This window comes from Solea solea, chromosome 6 (genome assembly GCF_958295425.1).
Source record: "Solea solea chromosome 6, fSolSol10.1, whole genome shotgun sequence".
NCBI lineage: Eukaryota > Metazoa > Chordata > Actinopteri > Pleuronectiformes > Soleidae > Solea > Solea solea.
In genome coordinates, this window is record NC_081139.1 from 25,826,391 (window position 1) to 25,847,757 (window position 21,367).

Below are 21,367 nucleotides of genomic sequence, written 5' to 3' on the forward strand. Positions count from 1 at the left end.
TACAATCTCTGTAGAAGATTTGACATCACACATGATGATTCACTGCTGCCCCTATCAGTGGAGATCACATGAGTTATGCAGTAAACTTGTGCTTTAGATCATGAACTTGTTACTTGGAAAACTTTCTCCACTGTCCGGGGTCACACACCTCAGAAAGTTTGAAAGCTTTTTATAGACGGGCGCTATCTTGTGTTGCCTGTGCTCTGTGAAATGGAAGATCCAGTTTGTTTCATGTGAGCACAACTTTTAGCAAGAACTTGGTGTCGAGGGGGAAATGAAGGAGTACCTTATTCTGCAACACTCTGACCAAACATAACTCAGCAGAAGGACTGAATATAAACCTGTCAAGAATTAAACAGGATTTACAAAGAGACATAAGAGATTCAGAAGTTGAAATATATTCACGTGTATTAGATGAAACTGCCACATCCCAGTGTGTGACGGTGTGATATCATGGCAGCATCTGCTCACCTGTCTCATTTATTTGACAAGAATCACCTATTAACAATACCTGATATGAATATAATATGATATTATGAAGACGACGTGACGCTTGCACCACAGGTGTCTAATACGGAGAAGGATTTTCATTAAATCCCATCACACATTCCAGCTCGGATTAATGAGGAGGAACAATTTTGCTTTAAAGTGCTTGAGGGCAATGTCGTTATAGCTGAGAGCATGAAAATGGCCCGAGTGATGCATATATATTGCATGTGATGTCAGTTAATGTGAAAGAGCTGATATATCCACATGTCAGCGACAAACAAAAGTTGTGATCGTGTCTCAAACAGCAAAGAGCTCTCACCACAAATTAGAAACGCTGCAATTATGTTTATAATGCAAAACACATTTTTTTTGCAGCACTGCGAAAGAGCAGAGTGCAAGGACATGACTTCAGCTCCGCAGTGTTGTGCACATTACTCAGGAAGGGTAATAATTCATTCCATATTACTCTTTTATAAAGTTATGTTATTACTTCACCATTATTAATGCCTAGTATTGCTTCAGATGTGACATACCATAGCACGCCACGCACACATGTAATTATAAGAGGAGTAAAATAATCGACAAGAACCAGAAACAGCAGGACCAAATGAAATGAGATGAGCACAGATACAAATGAAGCAGGAAATAAAGAGAACATATTACACAAAGAGGGCAAACAGTATAAATGCAAAGAATCCTCAATCACAACACTTGGCAGTGATGGCCTCGGTAAAACCCAATTTACATTACAGTTGGGGCACTTTCTCAAAATGCAATAAAGTTTAAATCTGTAATTTAACTTATACTGAGGGCCTTTCTTTGTTTACAGGACTCCCGCTTCCTCACTCAGTCCAAAAACAGGCTAAATCGGGGATTAGGTTAGTTGGACTCTAAAGAGGTTGCTCCTCTCTGGTCCTGCGATGGAACCTGCCTTTCGCTCTGTGCTATATTGCAAAGGTCTTTTTACCATCTACAGTTCATAATATCATGAATAGATTCACGGAGGGAGAAATCTCAGTTTGTGTTTTTACGCGTCTGCACTTTCAACAGGCAGAGTTTGCACTTTGTAACATGTTTGCACCCATTTCAGTTAATGTTAATCCAAATAATAATAATCAGAATAAAACATCACACATTTAGAGCCACAGACTATCGGCAGCCGGAGCGCAGACCAAAAAACACGTGAGGAGATGTATAAAGAACGACTGATTATGCATTTCCACATATTTTCGAAAACTGTGGGTGAAAGCGCACGTCTCCCACCTTTAGCAGCGTGCGTTTGACTGCATAAGTGGAACATTGTGGAGAGAATGGCAATAGCCATCCCAGACCAAGTAGATGAGCTGAGGAGATTTCCTACTCACTGAATTTCTGATATATTTTTCTGGAAGGAAGCAGCCGCATGATGGATAAAGGGATAGACTCATGTGTCAAGTTTCCCTGACACATGATTTCCTAACCTCGACCCCTAACCCATCTGACTCCAGATGTGTGTATTTGGTTACATTGCCATTTAAAAATGATAATTGTGACAATAAAAAAAGTTTGTAACTTTCACTATTAAATAAGGTCTGAAGGGACCATTGGCCCCGAGAATCTTCACATTATCAAATTTGGCCCTCATTAAAAAGTTTGGACACCCCACACACCGTGCAGTCAGCGTGAACTATGCGTCTAAGGTAATCCAGGTGTGTTCTTTACAGTGTGCTCATTGGGACATTGGGCATTAATGCTGTGCCATCTGTCTCTGTTTATAGCTGCTCTCACCAAATAAATGCTCTAATATAGAGTCTGTTCAGTAAGATAGAAGCAAACGCGTATTTTATTATATTTTTAACTGGTGCAGAGGACAAAATGAGAAGCAAACGGTATAAAAACTTGGATATAGAAACCAGAAAAAAAGTAATTGTGGTAAAATTTAAAGCATGTTTGTAAACGTATCCATTTATCTTTAAAGGTTTTGCTGAATTCATAACTGCTGTTGTATTGTGGTGATATAGAATTAGAGTGTTCCTGCTGCTTCATGAGACTATGAGACAGCTGGTGACAATAACTGGCTGTATGACCAACAATGAAATGATCAGTGCGTGGTTCACTACCTCACTGCTAGTTTGTCTAATTGCTGTAGATCCAGCCATCCATTTTCTACGGCTTTATCCTCCACAGGAGGGTCGTGGGGGGTGCTGTGCCAATCTCAGCCGACATAGGGCGATAGGTGGGGTCACACCCTGGACAGTTCGTCAGTCCATCACAGGGACACGTATGGAGACAAACAACCATTCACTCTCACACCTATGGTCAATTTAAAGTGTCCAATTGACCTAATCCCCATATTGCATATATTTGGACTGTTGGAGGAAGCCGGAGATCCCGGAGAAAACCCACGCACACATGGGGAGAACATGCAAACTCCATGCAGAAAGACTGCATATATATACACATATATATGTATATATATATATATATATGTATTTATATGTGTATATATATATATTTGTATGTGTATATGTATATATGTATATATATGTATACACACACACATATATATATATATATATACATGCTTGTCCCCACCAACTCCTGCTCTGCTGCTGTATACACACAAATGCTCATGTATACACACAAACACTGCTGTATACACACAAATGCTGGCATTGGATGGACACAGAATTGCTTATTTGTGATCGATACTTCACAGTGTTTCACTAAATAGCACCCACATAAGTCTCAGCTCGCAGCCTTCGTTAGTTAAATGAATAAAAAGTGGCAGGTCAGCTGGTGTCAGGTAATCAGATTAGCACAAGGTGCAGTCAGGAGAGTGGATGTGTATATAAATTAGACCGGTTTCCAAATAAAAAGGCATCAATATCCTACAGGTTAACAAATGCACCACAAATGATCAATAACATCAGGCAGTGATGAACGGTTTAGTCAGGCAGGTCCTTTAGGCTGTGTCCTGTCTCTGTTCTACAACATAATGACTTACTTTTAGCAGCCATTGCTTTGTAGAGATTTGCTTTTCTGGGTCATGTTCTCAAACTAGACCCACCACGTTGTCCCGTCCTGTAACTCCTGGGACTTAACTCAACAGAAGAAAGGATTAATGTAGTGGAAAGAAGTGACTTTACACCCTAATATTCCCTCTAGTGTCCTTTTAAGTTCTCTTCGAGTTCTTCAAATGATGAGCCATACTAGTAGGACCAAATTTGTAAATGACATTTAATCTGTGTATTAGTGATTTAAAGTTTTGTTCTTTCTTACCTCATTAGTCCAACTCAGTGGCAGTTGCTGGTCTTTGAAACAGGGGTAGCTCATTTTAGTTTTAGTTATTTATACATACATTTGGTTCCTTTTGTAGATAATGACCTGCCCACTGCCTAAACACACGTTGATAAAAATGAATGAATGAATAAACAACTGGTACAAGGAAATAAAACACACAAAAAACACTACTGGCTTCATTCGCAAAGTCTGCATGGGAACATAGTGTACATTTTTTACAGTGCTGTCAATCAAAAAGTGGCTCCCAGAGACACTGAGCTTCCCTGGAAGTGACAATTTGCCCTATTTATCTTTATCCAATCAGCGTCTCACTCACTTCAGTGAAAAAAACATGTTCTGTCCCAAATAGATCGTCACAGGAACGTATGCATCAGACGAGCTGTGAGTTCTCGCACACTTTGAGTTATGAAAGTTGAGATATGACATTACATTCATTCATTCATCGTCTACTGCTTTATCCTCCACATGGGGATTGCTGGTGCCAGTCCCAGCTGACAAAGGGTGAAAGGCGAGGTGCACCGTGGACAGGTTGCCTGTCCATCGCGAGGCCAACATATAGTAGAACAATCATTCACTCACACGTATGGGTGTCAAAAAAAACATTTATTCTGAGATGGCATCAGAATGATTTATATATTATTTAATAGTTCAGTGCCTCACAATCTGCTTAGTTACTTTTAAGTAACTTTTAAGTTTACTTTTGAGGCGACAATTTGAATTAATATCCAGACCTCTCAGCTGGTTCTCAGGTTTGGAGAAGTGACCGTGACTGAGTGACAGATGCCGTGACGTCGAAACACACAAACGGCTCGCCGGATTCGTCTATACTCCAGCTTCATCAGCTGTGCAGCAGTGGGCAGGTGAATTCAAAACATGTGCATGCTTTTAACCCACTTTCTGTTCTTATGTCAGCATTTCAAAGGTTTTTGGGGAAGGAGGACGTGTCCCAGGAGCTAGAAGAGGTCAGACGGGAGGCTCAGAATCAGGGAAACCTACAAATCGTCTCTGTGTTACAGCTGATAAGGAGCCCTGCTGTCCGTTGGCAGCTCATCACAATCATCATCACCATGGCCTGCTATCAGCTGTGTGGCCTCAATGCTGTAAGCTGCTCTTCCTTGTCATTTTTTTAGACTGTATTTCTCCTCTTTTCATGTATGTATGTATATGTATATATATATATATATATATATATATATATATATACATGTGTGTGTTTGTGTGTGTGTGTGTGTGTGTGTGTATAAAGTAGTATAATATTATAGACATTTCTTTATTTATCTTCCATTTTGGAGTTCAAACATTAGCCAAAGCTGCTATTCACACATGCAGCCACAGCTCAACTTTGTGAATTTGGGCCTTGGTGGTCAAATCTAGTCATTCTTCTTCCTTAACCGGGTCCCAAAAATATCTCCTTTTTCCATTTCCATTCCGTAACCTTCAGTAAAGAATTTGATCCAACATTTCTAAATCAAATGTTAATATAATCAAATAAATGAGGATAAAGTGGTAGGAGGTGGATGGATGGACATGAAATTATATTAATTATACTAAAATTTGAGATTTTTAATACATTTTTTTTAATTTGGCTTCTCCCTCTCTAGGGGTTGTTTTTCAGTGATCCGCATATTTGATTTGGGGCTGCCCATGAGTGAAATTCATCTAATACAAACATTTTCAGTTTCTGTTAATTATATTTCCTTTGAACATACAGTAGTTGTGAATAGTGAAATAAACTTTCACTGTCCCCATAAAGTCAACCATAGCGTGTCGCTTTGAACCAGCATGCATGCTTGTTCTCAGTGAAAACATGGGTGCCAAAGAGCAGTATATCTTATTTGTGGCTATTATTATTATATATCATCCGCAAACTTGAGTAGCTTTACCTTACCTGGTGGGTGGAGGTGCAGCTGTTTGTATACAGGGAGATAAGTGAAGGAGGAAGAATGCAGGCTTGGGGGGAGCCAGTGATGATGGTCCTGCTGTGATGTTGTCCCAGCTTCACTTGCTGCTTCCTGTCAAATAGAAGTCTGTGATCCACCTGGGCATGTTCAGCTGGGAGAGCTTTTCATGTAGCAGTATTAAAAACAGGGTCCTGGCATAGGTTCCTGCTGAGTCCAGATGCGCCAGGATGAAGTGGAGGGCTAGGTTAACAGCATTGGCTCTGTAGCAGAGGGTCTGTGATGGTTTTGAGGGTTCTCAAAGGACTTGATCACCACAGAGGTCAGGGCGACAGGCCTGTAGTCGTTCAATCCTGTGATCCGGAGACCCTTTCATACAGAGCCAGGGTGTGTCTGCCCTCACCTCTCCCCTTCTGCTGCTGCATACTGTGGGAGAGAAACGTGATGTACGCTTGTGTGATTTCCATATTGCTTAGCATTGTTCTCGCCCCGGTTGGAACAAGAACCGTTCTGCATATTCTTTGCAAGAAATTGCAATGTGTGCGTGGGATTTCTCCGGGTTCAGTCCACAAACATGCACTATGGGGATTAGACTGACTGGTCACTCTAAATTACAGAGTGCACCAACACACACATTTCATACTTTACATGCACAAATATATATCACTGGTGTTTTATTGTTAGGCCTGGTCACCCTCTCCTTTCAATGATTTAACTTAGCACAGCATCACATATTGAGTTGAGTATAGAGGCAGCTGCAGCTTCCTCAGCATGACATATGGCTTTTTTCTTCCCTGGAGTAATAAAGTACATCTGCACAAATACAGTGACATTTAAGTCATTTTTATTTTAGGTTTTAGATATTTTAATTTAAGCATAATTTCCAAGTCTGAAAATGTCACCAGCTACTATGTGTGTGGTGTTTCTGAGGTGTGGTGCACCGTCGGATTGCAGTCCTGTCAAGAAATGAAAGAAATGTCACAGTGAACCAGGTCTGGCATATGTTTGCTGTGTGCGGTTCTTCTTTATCCAGCAAGATTTTAATTATTCTCCTACTGCTGCATCTATCCATCTGCTGTTTTATTTTAATAAAAACGTGGAATAAAAAAAAGTAAATACTCTTGCCACCAGTTTCTTGCTGCAGTTAGTGCTTCAGTTGGTCTTGTTTTGGGGTTTGGGTGCTTCAGGACGTGAGTCACCGTGACACAGTTTGTCCATTGTCCAGCTGGTGTGTGGTCACAGCTGGTTAACTCTCAGTAAATCATGGACTCAGACTAGATTTACCAAGCACTGCACAGCAAGGTTAGCGCTGCAATTCTTTACATTACACTGCTAACGCTATGCTAATGTGACACTTACACTTCCAGTGACAACAACTCTATCTTTAGCCGGTAGACTCAGAGTTGAATGTTTGACACAAAGCCAGATTATGTCCATCCGTTTCCCTCCAGGCTCTTGTACATTTTCAGTGACTCTCTGGAGTAAGATGAACTGAAGTTGATCAGGAAGTGTCAGGATACTGCAAGTCTGGAATAATCTCCAACTGTTTCCATACTAGTGCACACACTGGGGCTTAATAAGGTTTGGATTATCTGTATTAAGATTGCCACCAATGATGAGAAGCCTTGTTTTTCCAGTGAGGGAGATGCTGCCCAACACCATCACACTGTCTCCACCAAAAGCTGTTACCCCATCGGTGCAGCAATCAGCATATTGTTATCCACGTTTTCTCCACATTTTGACCCTATGATCAAACTGCCGTGAGCAGAATCTGAACCCATAGCACCCGCAGTGCCAGAAGCACAAAACAAGAGTCAATAGCAGAATAAGGTGTTTGGCATTGACAGAGAAGAGTTGGCGAGTTTTTCATGGGTGCAACTCACATACTCCACTCTGCTGCTCAACCCACACATGCATTTTCCTTACAAAAGTGGCAATAAAGGGAAGAAAATAAAAGTTATCCAACGGTATCAGAGTAATTACCGAGGCACATTGTGATAACAAAGAAATAATCAACCAAACACAAATGTCCTTACTTTTAGAAGACAGAATTATCTGGCAGTGTGCCTATAAAGAAAGCAGAAACCTCACACTACATTCTTCTTTATTTTTCAAACCAACATATTTATTCAAGGCCCACAGTTGGAGTGTTTGTTCTCGTCCAGATGAGAATTCAGTGTGAATGTAATAAATGACAAAAACGCCACGTCATTTTCTGTGATTGATTTTTAACGTGTAATGTTGTGATGGACTTTTCAGTAACAGACACAAAACATTCACTCACAAAGCTCATTTTAATAAAGAGCAAGGCTTCATCTCCATATTTTCATTCCAAGAAGCCAGGGATGTAATTTAGATCACTCTGAAGCCTGATTTGAATGTCATTAGTTATTCTCTCCACTATCACTACCAGAGCACTCAAACGTGTCCAGTTCATTTTACAGTCTAAAAATGACAGGATGATGCTTTCGCAGCTAGTGCCTATGACAAGTGAATGGTTTTTTTTTTTTAAATAACAACCATGGGGGGTCACATGTTTTCATTGTCACTCAAAGCTATATGTTATAATTAGTTTGTTTAACACCGGCCTGCATTAAGGATGTGTTAAATACAGACATATAATGAATGGTCACAATTATAAGAAATTCTTAGCTTAATGAAATAAAACAAGACTCATTTTAAATAAACATTTCTTTTATAAAAGCATTACTTTGCTTGTGATAAATACAACTTACTCAAATTTTGTCCAGTTTTGTCTAATTTGGGGCCTGTTTTTCCTCATTTTAAATAACATGACAGTCTGAAAGTGGCTGTAGTTTTAAAAACTAGTTTTAATTATTCTAGCCATTCTATTCTTTTTTTCCCTAATACAATTTAAGATTAATTGGCTTATTTATAGTGGTGCAGTTTTTGCAGCGTACCCTTTCTAACATTGTTGGAAAATTACTGGTGTACCTGTGACCCCCTTCGGACTAGACACTTTGTTTATTTATTTATTCACTATCTGCACCTTATCGTTTATATATATATTTAAAAATAGACCGGACCTCTGGACACCTTATTTATTCACTCTTGTTGAATGTATGTTAAGTTATGTTGATGTCTACGTTTCATGTACAGCGTGTGTTTGAAAAAACCGGAGTCAAATTCCTTGTATGTGTTACATACTTGGCCAATAAAGTTGATTCTGATTCTGATTCTGACTTAACATAAAATCTGCTCTAACTTATTACATTGACTTTGTTTAAATGTACAAATCTGTATAAAACAACACGTTAATGAAGATGTATATGTATATGTTTAAAGACCAGTGGATTTTTGTTTATTTCCTTACAGATCTGGTACTACACCAATGGGATCCTCCGTGAAGCAGGCTTTGATGCGAACATCATCCCCTACATCACACTGAGCACCGGGGCCATAGAGACCTTGGCTGCCATTATCTCAGTAAGTTGTGTTCAGAATTCTTGTTTATGTCAAAGGATAGAGAGTACAGGCCTGCTCAATGGGTTTTTCACTTTGTCCTGCTGCTAGACTTTTCTTTTTCCAATGGGAAACTAAAGTTTGGATCTCTTTATAAATGCCCTGTCTAAGTGGAAACTGTTTCATTGCAAAACAAACTTAAAACAACTTCAAACATTGTTAAGTCATTGTAGACTTCGGTGGGTATAGATATTTAGAAAGATTGAGCTGTTTGATGCTGGTTCTTTGTGCAGGGGGCGTGCACAACTCTGCTTTCGACGTGATTGTTTCTGGTAAGGCTTGGAGCTTGTTTTGGTTTATTCTCTTTATGATAACTTTTATTTTCTTCCCTTAAGCATGGATCATTCTGTCTCTGTTTCTGTGATTGTATACATTGTAATGTATATGCCACGCACAGGCCTTCAGCATTTTGAGTTGTTTTTGGCTGTTTCGTGTTGATGAAGTCATGTTTTGAAAAAAAAAACAACAAAAAAAAGATTGTACAGAGAGACTTAGCAGTTGCTAATGGAATTAATATTCACATGATCAGTTTTGTTTTATTACAGTAATTAGAATAATTACATCTTATCTGGGCCACACGGTGGTGTAGTGGTTAGCACTCTCGCCTTGCAGCGAGAAGACCCGGGTTCGAGCCCCGGTTGGAACAAGGGCCTTTCTGCATGGAGTTTGCATGTTCTCCCCGTGTGTGCGTGGGTTCTCTCCGGGTTCTCCGGCTTCCTCCCACAGTCCAAAAACATGCAATGTGGGGATAGGTAAATTGAACACTCTAAATTGACCATAGGAGTGAGTGTGAGAGTGAATGGTTGTTTGTCTCTATCTGTGTGTGGCCCTGCGATGGACTGGCGAACTGTCCAGGGTGTACCCCGCCTATCGCCCGATGTAGCTGAGATTGGCACAGCACCCCCCGCGACCCTCTGGTGGAGGATAGAGCGGTAGATGATGACTGACTGACATCTTATCTGTCATTTAAATACTCTCATATCCTCGTTGTTTATTAGCAGTCACAGGTTTAGTTTGACCATTAACCTCAGGTTAAAATCTGAAGATTAGTGCTACCCCAGACCAGTGATGTGCTGGGCTGTCTAATGACTGTAATTAGACCTACTTGTAATGCTTGTTGGTGTGGAGGAAACTCCTGAGTGAAAGATACAAACTCGAGATAACTTGAGCGGAATTATGAAAAAGGGAAAGCTGTCAGCAGGAGTTCAGTCCTTCTCTGGCCTCGATGGCTGCAAACACAACATATTAATGTAAGGCAACATAAGCCAGCAGGATATAGTGCAGGTTGGTGTGCATGTGGCACTAATGCTCCACACAAGTACTCTCTGCAAACCTACTGCTGCAAAGAAACCTAAAATAAAGAAAGAGTCTGACAGTAAACACATGGATACACATCTTTCTCAGCAGAGAGTTTCAGAGATGGAAACTCTCTGAGACAGAGAGGTGTGATCACCAAGCATGAGTATTTCAATCACCTGTGGATGAAACAGGTTTTGCATGGCTTCAATGTGTGATTCCTGAGAGCAATGTTAGATTTGAACTATCTGGCATAGTGCCGAATGATTTCAGGTTTTGTCAGGACCTGAGGGGATATGTCACACCCTGATGACGCTTTTTAATTCCAATTTCAAACTGCTCCAAATGACTTAATTCCGGAAAAGTCGAGGGGTGTGAGGCTATAGATAATTCACCTGTTTGCTGTGCTGAATCGTTTTAGTCGTGCCATACTCAGGATTCAGTGCTACTGACTCAGATTAAATGTAGACTTGAGCAGCATTAACAGACACAAAGCAGAATTCACCACGGTCAGTCATTGCCAATATATAATGAGCACACTTTTATGGAGGTATTAATGTTTCTTTCTTTCTTCTTCTTACGTCTTCTCTCTTTCGCGGTCGCCACAGCGGATCATCTACCTCCATCTAGGACTCTCTTACTTTATCTCCCAACAGTTCAACCTAAGCTGTCCCTCGAATATGCTGATTTCTAGTCCTGTCCATCCTGGTCACTCGGCATCTTCAGCTCTGACACCTCCAGCTCTGCCTCCTGTCTTTCAGACAGATCCACTTTCTCCAAGCCATACATCATAGCATCATAGTCTCACTGCCATCTTGTAGACTTTCCACATCAGTGAACATTGTGAACTTTTTCTTCTTCTTCTTCTTCTTCTTCTTCTTCTTCTTCTTCATCAACTCTTGTGCACTTTGTGTTTTGGTTGGTTGACTCTAGGTGTTAAAACTCCTCCGCGTTCTCTACCAATACTCTTCCAATCATCATCGTACCACCTGTCTCACTGTCATTCACACACAGGTATTCTCTAGTCCAGGGATATTCAACTAAAATTCTATTAGGTCCACTTACAGAAAATTTCCTCAAGCAAAGGTCCGGAACATCATAATGTCTAACTTGCATTATTATTTAGTAGTGGGATATACCCTAACCCTAAGTAGCCTTCTTCTCTCTTAAAGGGAAATAAGGGTTGTGAATGAATGGGTCAGGATCCGGGTGAATTGCTCATATTGGGCTCTGAGAGTGCTTATTTTCTGTGACCTAAGATCAGATTTGAGTGGCCGGTTTGGTCAAAAACGAATGAACATGAATGAGTCTGTTCATTCTATTTTCGCTGTCCACTCTCTCTCTCGCTGTAACGCTCACTGATGCCCTGTCTGTCACTCGCTCCTCACTGCCTGCATCTATCCGTACTCAGGGTCGCAATATTTAGCGGGATGCACAGATTGGATTGGCTTTAATGGCATCACGTGGGATGGCTTAACTCGAAATGCAATTGGTCCGTGCATTTCCTGATTCGCTCAACCAGTACCGTAAAGTCTAGAGAAGCTGCGCCGGTCAAAATAAAAGCACCCTGTCAACATTTAAAATACTTCCATACTTTATTCAAACAGCACACTGCCCATACGCTGCTCTCAGACATGGTCCTTCTCCCTGGTGCCTCTGTTGGCCACTGCTTTGGCAACATTAGTAACACCTTGTGATTCGGCGCTATGCAAAATAAAATTGAATTGAATTTGCTGAGACAGACGCAGCTCTGCTAACGTTTAAAAGCCACTTCTAACACCAAGCAAACAATCACGTTCACCGTCAGACACGAGTACTCAGCTCAGCGTGTTAGAACTAATGCAGAACTATGCAGGATTTGTACCCACATGTAACAGCGTCAGAGGAAATGACTGTGTGACCGAAAGGGGGGGGGGGTCACACACGAGGAAACAGAGAGTTGAAAAACACAGAAGCATGCAATCTGGCACTTGCACCCATGGCTTGAGTCGCATTCTTAAACAAATACACATGGCCAGGAGAGGGGAAGGGTTGGGGGAGCGTCAGCGGTGAGTTTTTACGACAGTGAAGATAAAGCGGTAGACACAAGGGGGAGCTCCGTAGAGAACCAGACCAGAAAACAAGGGGGCAGTAGACCAGCAGCGTCTGTGTTCCTGGGGGCAATGAATGCTGCTTTTCTCCATGGTCTTTGGTTGGAGAGAGTGAGCTGGTTACAAACTCCAGTTATCAAGTAAAGCGTTGAACATAAGCAGGTATGGCTTTTTTTTTTAGGTCAAGTAAAACACACTTTTGCTTGTGACCGCAAGCATCCATGTCTCTGCCCATCGACGTTATGTCTCACCTCATACAACCCAAACTATGTCTTTGAAACTCTGCAAGCTGCTTGTAGCACATTGATTGCTATCCCTAAATTCCCTGGCAGAGTTCTCTCTGGAGTTTGTCGAGGACACAGACTTCCTGTGCTTACGTCTCATGAAAATGTCAGTCCTCAACACTGCTCTCTGGCAAGGTGCAATTATTGTGTCACCATGTTAAAAGTGCAACCGTAGGGCAGTATACTGATACTTGCCAACATCATTTTCAAAGCTGGTCCTCTTTAGAAATGTTTACAGACATTTTTTCTGAATGATGACAATATATCTATAACGCCGTGTCAACCAGTGTTCACAGGGCATACTGGCCAAATGTGGTAATTAAAAACTATGCAGTGGAACATTGTTTGGCAAGAAGATCAAATCGAAATCATTGCATTGCCTGAAATGAGACTTTGATCTGTCACAGGAAGGTAGACGCTGCTGTCATGTGACTGACTTCACACATCAATGTGGACTGTTCAGATAAGAACGTTTCCTCCAGCACATGCTGCATCTTCCTGTACACGCGGGAGAGAAGCTATCACATTTAAACGCACGTATTCTGAGGTTTTAATACTGAATGCATGAAATCAATCCAACAATCACTTGCCCTGAACTGTGAGTATTAATCGGAATGATGTGTATGATTGTGTTCAGGCATGTGCAACTAACTACAAGAGAGAAGAAAAACATACTGTGAAATTAACTACCACATTTATTATATATATGTATATATATCTTTTTTTAAAAAACAAACAAAAAAAACCAACAACACTCTTTTGTTGTATTGTTTATATAGGAAACAACATACTGTTAAATTAACTACCTCTGCTGTATAAATAATATATTTATTGTATATATATATATATATATATATATATATATATATATATATATATATACATATATATATTTTTTTTAAAAACAAACAAAAAAAACAACAACACTCTTTTGTTGTATTGTTTATAAAGGAAACAACATACTTTGAAATTAACTACCTCTGCTGTATAAATAATATATTTATTATATATATATATATATATTTTTTTTTTTTTCTTTTTTTTAAAAAACAAAAAAAACCAAGAACACTGTTTTGTTGTATTGTTTATATAGGAAACAACATACTGTGAAATTAACTACCACATTTATTTTATATATATATATATTTTTTTTAAAAACAAACAAAAAAAACCAACAACACTCTTTTGTTGTATTGTTTATATAGGAAACAACATACTGTGGAAATAATCCGTCAAAGGTTTATTTAGTAAAAAGTAAAAGAAAAAAGCTTCCTAAATGTCAGATATCTCTTTTTGAGTGACAACCTCGATGTATTTATTTTCTCCAGACATGTGTTACAGGGATAGATCAGGTGTGGCTGTGTGAGGCATCAGCTGAGGTACAGCTGGATCCTGGGAAACCAGGAAAAACCTTTTAGCCACGAAAAGCTCGCTTAATAAAATGTTAAGAAAGACGTACCTATTTGTGACCGTATAAACTGCTTGCTCCCTGCACTAAAATCCATCCATTTTCTACCGCTTTCATCCTCGATGAGGGTGCTGTGCCAGTCTCCGCGTGGCCACACTCTGTGTCAGTGACTCACATTTAAAAAAAACTTTCCCTTTAATGTTTTTTTTTTGGCCTCGGAACAGAAACCATTAGTATTAGCCCTGTGTTTACATTGTGGGATGATTTGACATCTGATGAGACGGATTAATTTGATTTGTGGTTTAGAGGAGCTTGAATATTAATGGTATTCAAATGAAAGTCTATACTGGGGTCTTTGAAATGCTTTGCCTTGCTATTTTATTTTTTAACATTTCAATAGTGACGTTTAATCCTGCATAAATCACACGTGCTTCTTAATACGACGGTATACATGCCTGGGTGCATTTGGCTGTAAGTATAAAATGACATTAAAATGCACTTGCAGAGCTGCCAACATGCATGTATGTTATTCAGGGATTTTACATATTTTCCAGATGACGAAGGGAAAGGATACAGCACATCCTGCCCATCCCTGTATATTCACTGACACTTTGTAAAGAAAGCAAAGTTCTATTTCTTCAGTTTTGCAGTTTAGTGGCCAGTACTGTGGCATCAGATGCACCAAAGACAGCTCATCATCAACATAAGCACTATGATTATTGCAAGACAGAAGCTGAAGGCTGTCTACAGTTCTCCATAACTGTGTGGAAATGTAAACGTTTATGACATGATGTGTTATAATTATTATTGTTCATATAGTTTAACATAGTCTCCCCTGTGGTTTATATACTTCTTCCATCAGGGAGTTGAATGCCCGTGGCATAGAAGCTCTCATCCTAAGAGTTAAAAAAGTCCTAAAAACAGCAGCTATTTCCACTGCATGGACTGTCTTTTTGTCTCTGGTTCAAAGTGGTGGAGCCATCACTCATCCTGGGTGAGGCAACGTTCATGAAAACCAGCTGGATCTGCTTCAAAACATGACAAGTTCTCCTGCGACATGACCAGCCTGGTGTGCTTTTGTTCAGGGCTCTAAAGCTGCGGCACCAACCGAACACAAACTGTCAACATGCCGAGTTTGTCGTGCAGAATGTTCTCCGCTCCCTCAGGGGAGATGTTTACAACATTGTCGTCCATCACACTGTGGTGAACACCATCAATGTTGTCTTGGGTGGTGACTGTGGCAGGACAACGTCTTCCCTTTGTCCCTCTTGTCAAGTAGCTCTTACATGTGGGTTTATCTGGAAGGAAACAATGCAGCTCGTACCACAGTAGGTTGCATTTAATACAAGCTGCATTTCATTTCTCTAGCATCACTTCTTCTTAGTCAGCAGCCCACCACTCATACTGTATGTAGATCTGTATTATCTGTCCATTCAACAGTGAATTTAACATATACTGTCACTCTGCTGCACATCATGTCAATTGTATCCCACTCACCCATCACTTGCATGCTGTGGCTGCGTGACTAGTCCATCAAGTCTATCGTCAGCATGATTTTTATCACCAAAAAGTGGGCCACACGGTTGGTGTAGTGGTTAGCACTCTTGCCTTTACAGCACAAAGTGTGTGTGTGTGTGTGTGTGTGTGTGTGTGTGTGTGTACGTGTGTGCATGTGAGTGTGTGTCTGTGCGTGTGTGTGTGTGTGTTTGCTCCGGCATCCTCCCACAATCCAAAAACATGCAATATGGGGATTAGGTAAATTGGTCACTCTAAATTGACTTTGAATGTGAGAGTGAATGGTTGTTTGTCTCAGTGTGGCCCACCCACCTATCACCCTCTGGTTGAAGGTTAAAGTGTTAGATAAGTATATAGATAACAGTATATACAGTGTATACATATATATATATTTATATATATATATATATATATATGTATATATATATATATATGTATATATATATATATATATGTACATATACAGTATATATATACATACAGTATCCAGTGATACATGTAGCTGTGATGCCACCCAGTCCTGTCACTGTGCAGCATCATTACAGAAAATGTAATTAAACAAATATCAGAATCATGCAAACAGGCCACAGTTGAAAGTTAACATACCATGAAGGGACACTTTGCATTTTTTTCTTGTAATTGGTACAACTTTTATGTTTTAATTGCAACAGCCTTGAACTCTGCATGCAGGCAAAGTTTGTCTTTGGAGCAGAGCTACAGAACGTGTTATCATATCCCAGGCTAATTTCACACCCTCTGTTTTTAGCAGCGTGTTAACGTGATGCTAGCGTTGCTTGTGGCATTTTTGCACGTCTGTCACAAGGTCATTAGTTTGTTGTACACAGATCTCTGAGAGAGGGAGCAGCACCACACAGCGGTACTGTGGGTAGCATTGTTGCCTCGCAGCAAGAAGGTCCCCTGTTTGGAACCCGGTTCTGAGACATAAACCCTCACTGAGGGCCTTTCTGTGTGGAATTTCCATGTTCTCTCCGGATTAGGTTGCAGATTAGGCTAATTGGGCACTCTAAACTAACATCAGAGGACGTTTTAATTGTGGGCCACAGAACACACTGTCCTCTGTCGCCATCCTATGCCACGGCAAAGGTGCAGCTCAGATGCTGCTTCACTGATTCTCCTTCTGCTAACTACATTAATGTCTGGTCAATGTGTGCCCTCTACTATTTTAAATCTGAGTGACACGGCATGTGAAGTCCTGACACCTGTCACGTCATAGTACAAAATCATCCCGCGGCGTGACAGGCGCGACAAATCGTGCTGGGTGTGAACACAGCATTATGCCCATTCACACACTGCAGTCAGGAACAACGTGGGGTTAAGTGACTTGCCCAAGGACACATCGGCATGTAGACTAGACCGCTGATCTACCGCAACCCCAAAACAAAACCTATTTAACAGTTTTTTCTTGAATGAACACTACAGGGTTAGTGATGGTCTGCACACAGTGCCACATACAGGCCTGGCATATGTACTGCAGCATTTTGAGTCATTTTGGGGGATTCCAACGATGCCAAAGTTTTTTAAAATAACAAATAAAAAATGAAATATAACAAATACAGAGATTGTGAGGATATGGCCTGAGAATCAGTGGGATGTGACAGAGAAGACTGAGCACAGTGATCCAACTCAGTCATGAATAAAAGATCTTGGCACAGTGATGCCACAGCAAATGTGATGTAATCAAAGCGAAAGGTGGTCTAAGAAAAAAAGGATTGTGTGACTTTGTTTAGTTTATTTCTATGTGATGTCATCCACTCTAGTGTTAAACCGACCATGCAATACACACTGATGTATACGGAGCCCTGGAGGTGACATGGATGGAATTTTCTTTAAAGCCTTTTAAAGAAGAATACACAGGCACTTTCAGGTAGCAGCGGGACAGCGCCGTGCACGCTTTACTATCTGGCTACGGAAATTGAAAGTGTGTGTGCGAGTTATAAAGCAGAGATAATAATAGTAAGTGCAACTTATTATCTCTTTAAAAAAAAAAATCTGTCTGTCACCTCCAGGGCTTGGTTGATGTTAACTTGTAGAATAATTTTTCTGAATTGAGAGACGAAAATGTCCACTTATTTGAAGTTCAAATGATGTTCCTGTGTTGAAGTATGTGGAAGCAGTAAGTGGTGAGAAATAAAACAAGTGCCTGTGAAGTGCAGACATTGTCTCTGAAAAACAATGAATAATGTCCCAATTCAGCTGAACATGTTGAAGTTTGAAGGATGTTTCTCTGTTATCAAATTCATCTCAATAGGAAAACAATGTGTAAACAAAAAATAATCTTTTATAAATGATGAAATATTGAACTTAGAAAATACAAGCAACAACGTCTTTATTCAGCTGGACATTTTGATTATATAACACAAGGTGAAATGCCTTTCGTGAGTCCCCCTGGCTCTGTCACCTGGGCTCAAACCTGACCCAGTTAACAGGCTCCATGTGTGCTGAGTTTGTGTTCGTGTGGTTTGGATTCAGGTGCTCCAGTTCCCTCCCACAGGAGAGTTGTGTAAACTGGAAGCGCTGGGTGGGTTTAAAAATAGTATGTGTGTTACACCAGCGCAGAAAATGTGGGAAATAAATGGCATGGATGGGGAAGGTCGGTCATTTACAAGAACAATGTTTCGCTTATTGTAATAGCAGCGGGAATGTGCCTTCAACAAATGTCAGTGTCTTGGCGGCATAGTGGACATCATGTGTCATGTGACCTCATTTAGTTTGCTGACACTTTCAAACATGCCATTACGTACGTGTGTGTGTGTGCGTATCATCAGCACGATATGGACTTATCAACACAAGTATTTCTAATCACTTGCAATCATTTTTGCTGCAGGTACACAAAATTGTCCTAATGAAACCGGGTTAAATTATCAAATTCTACTTGCTGCTTGGACAGAAAAAATGAATATTGTCATCCTGTTCTTCCTCCATGGCCATAGTAAGCACAATAGCAATTATATCAAACTGTATTTAATTCATATTTTTACCTGATGATGGAGAACATTTCTTATTCACCTGAATTCATGAATTTAAATAAACCTCTAAATTCTGTAGTGTGACTATTAGGAGATTTTGGATGTGTGAAATGATTGTGGTGACACTACACTGCATAAGCCAATTAAAAATGAATACAATCAGATCACAGTTGCTGGTGTTTGACCAGAGAGGCAGTAGATGCCCCAGTTTTTATCACAGCATGTGTCATTTTAATACTTTGTGTAACTAGAAAAGTAGTTTAGGTGTTAATTTACACTATAAGTTTAGGCATTAACTGGTTATGGTTAAGGTTAGCATAATGAAGGCAATGAGAGTGAGAAAGTCTATGTTTCAGCTGCGATCCTCCCTTTGAAATGAGTGGCATGACATCACACTGTGTTGTGATGATTACAACCTTCTTCAGCACATTTGCTGCCGCCCACAGTGACTGATCTGTTCATGTCTGCTCGCATCTGCTCATATGCTGTTGATTTTTTCATCTCATTAAGTCCAAATGCATCCGTTATCGTCAGCCACAGATGTACTCATTCAGCTCTTTCTCCAGCTTGGTTTATCTCATGTTCTCATTCTTTTCCGTTGATTCTGATTCTAATTCAGCTGTAAGATTTGAAGAAAAACAAAAATGACGTCATGTAAGTCTTCTTAATGCAGAATACTCTGCTGACCTCACGCCCGTTTTTCTTGTGTCCTGCTGGCCCCATCGCCTTTTCATTGCGGGACTCTTGTCACTACACGACTGGCTAATGTACAAGAAGCGCGGCGTGTGTGTCATCTCTCATTAAATCACAGATATCCAGCTGTGCCGTTGCATGCTGCAGCCCTTTGGAAAAACTGACCTCATAGAAAAATGGACGCATCTCAGTTTGTAATAATAGGGAAAAAAAAAGAAGAAGAAAAAGCAGCTGCTGTAATTACAGATGATCATTTGCTGATAGGTTTGTAGGTGTTCATGATGACTGAGTAGTGGAATCCTATCTGTGGAAGTTGTTGTTTCATGCTGTACAAATATGATTATCTGCACATGACTATATGAGGATTGGTGTTGAACAGAGGTCTTCACATTCCACTCTCTCCACTGTGTTTCCCTCTTCACTGGTTCATGCATTGACTTAATGTGGGTAGAGCCAATGTTTGTTTGCATACTGAGCTTCAAGAAGCTGTAGAAACAAGATCAGGACACTGAGGTCAGGTAAATCATGGACTCAGTAAGACAAGGGAAGTTAATCAGGAAGTTGAAGATGGAGAACACTTAAAAAAAACCTACACTTTAGCTTCGAACACTGTCTGAAACATGCGTCCAGCCCTATATTGTTGAATGTATGATTCTCAGATTGAGAGCATACACAGTAACTGTGTCCAGGTCCCATCTGTGAGCGGTTGTAGCATATACGTTCCTACACGGCATGTGCGCACCAACACACACACACACACACACACACACACTCTCTGACACACAGGCTCATTCACATTCAGGCTATTTTCAGAGACTTTAAAGAGCTGGTGGAGAATTTCTAATGATTTTACTGGATCAAAGTTAGACTCGTTCAGGGGTTATCACCTGCTGTCAGTGGGAAACTTTTGCTAAATATGAAAACAACAGCTGACGTTAAATGTGGAACAGAACAGTTATGATCTTGTTTCCTTATCCAGCACCTCTGCATATACACATGTGTAAAAATGTGTCATGCTCCACTGGACAGCCTCTGAGTTCCGGGACACATGCTGCTAATACACCAGTGACAAACTCATGAATTCCACTGAATCCCATAAATACATTGACGCCTTTAAGCCATGACGGGAGATGTGCGGCAGCTGTGGTGTGGAGCTAAACTTGGGGCTTTGTCTGTGGCTGTGAATGAGTCAGGTCTCCAGCTCATGCCCCACACTGAACCAAGGATTGCCTGTGGAATTATTGATGAGCTAACATGTATCCCTGTGTGTATGAGTAAGTCTCTCTGTATATTCGTATGTGTTTCCCATATGATGTATTATGTATAGAGTGTGCTTCCCCTTATTCCAGTAGAATTGGCTGGTGGCTTGACCCGTCAGGTAAATATACTGTATATTGATAAACAGTGTTCTCTTAAACCCAATCCTTGGTTTTAAATTAGTTTTTGGACTGTGGAGCGCAGTAATTTGATTGGAAATTCAAGATTGTGTTGTTTTCTAAACCCTTAAGTCCTCAGAGTAAGTGAATGATTTTACATGACAGTACAGAAGAGGTGTTGATACACATCATCGCAAAGTTCAAACATTTATGGCGTATTTCCACCAACACTACTCGCCACGCCTCGCCATGGCACGGTTTAAGTAACGTTTCCACTAGCATAATACCTGGTACCAGGTATTATTTTTAGTACCTGCTCCGGCGAGGTTCCAAAAGCGTGCTGAGTAGGTAACTACGCGATGATTAGTCACATAGAGTGCCGTCACAGGAAGGGACGTACCGCACACAAATCAAGCCTAACAGCGCCAAACTGTAGATCACTTAAAACGATTTAACAATCCTAAAAACGTGGGTTAATCTCCAACATCTATGCCCACGTTAAGTAGGTACTTGTTTTTGTAGTGGAGATGCAACCTAATCGCGTCGTGCCGAGGCGAGGCAAGTAT

At 40.4% G+C, this 21,367-nt stretch overlaps 1 protein-coding gene across 2 annotated transcripts in view; it reads left to right on the forward strand.

The window, feature by feature from the left end:
* The window catches only part of slc2a9l2 (solute carrier family 2 member 9, like 2), a 126,165-nt gene that overhangs the window by 38,118 nt on the left and 66,680 nt on the right, over window positions 1–21,367 (forward strand). For both annotated transcript variants that reach the window (XM_058632609.1, XM_058632610.1), the window contains exons 8-9: window positions 4,684–4,871; window positions 9,006–9,116. In XM_058632609.1, the coding sequence (XP_058488592.1) occupies window positions 4,684–4,871; window positions 9,006–9,116 (299 nt within the window). The remainder of the gene's footprint in view (window positions 1–4,683; window positions 4,872–9,005; window positions 9,117–21,367) is intronic.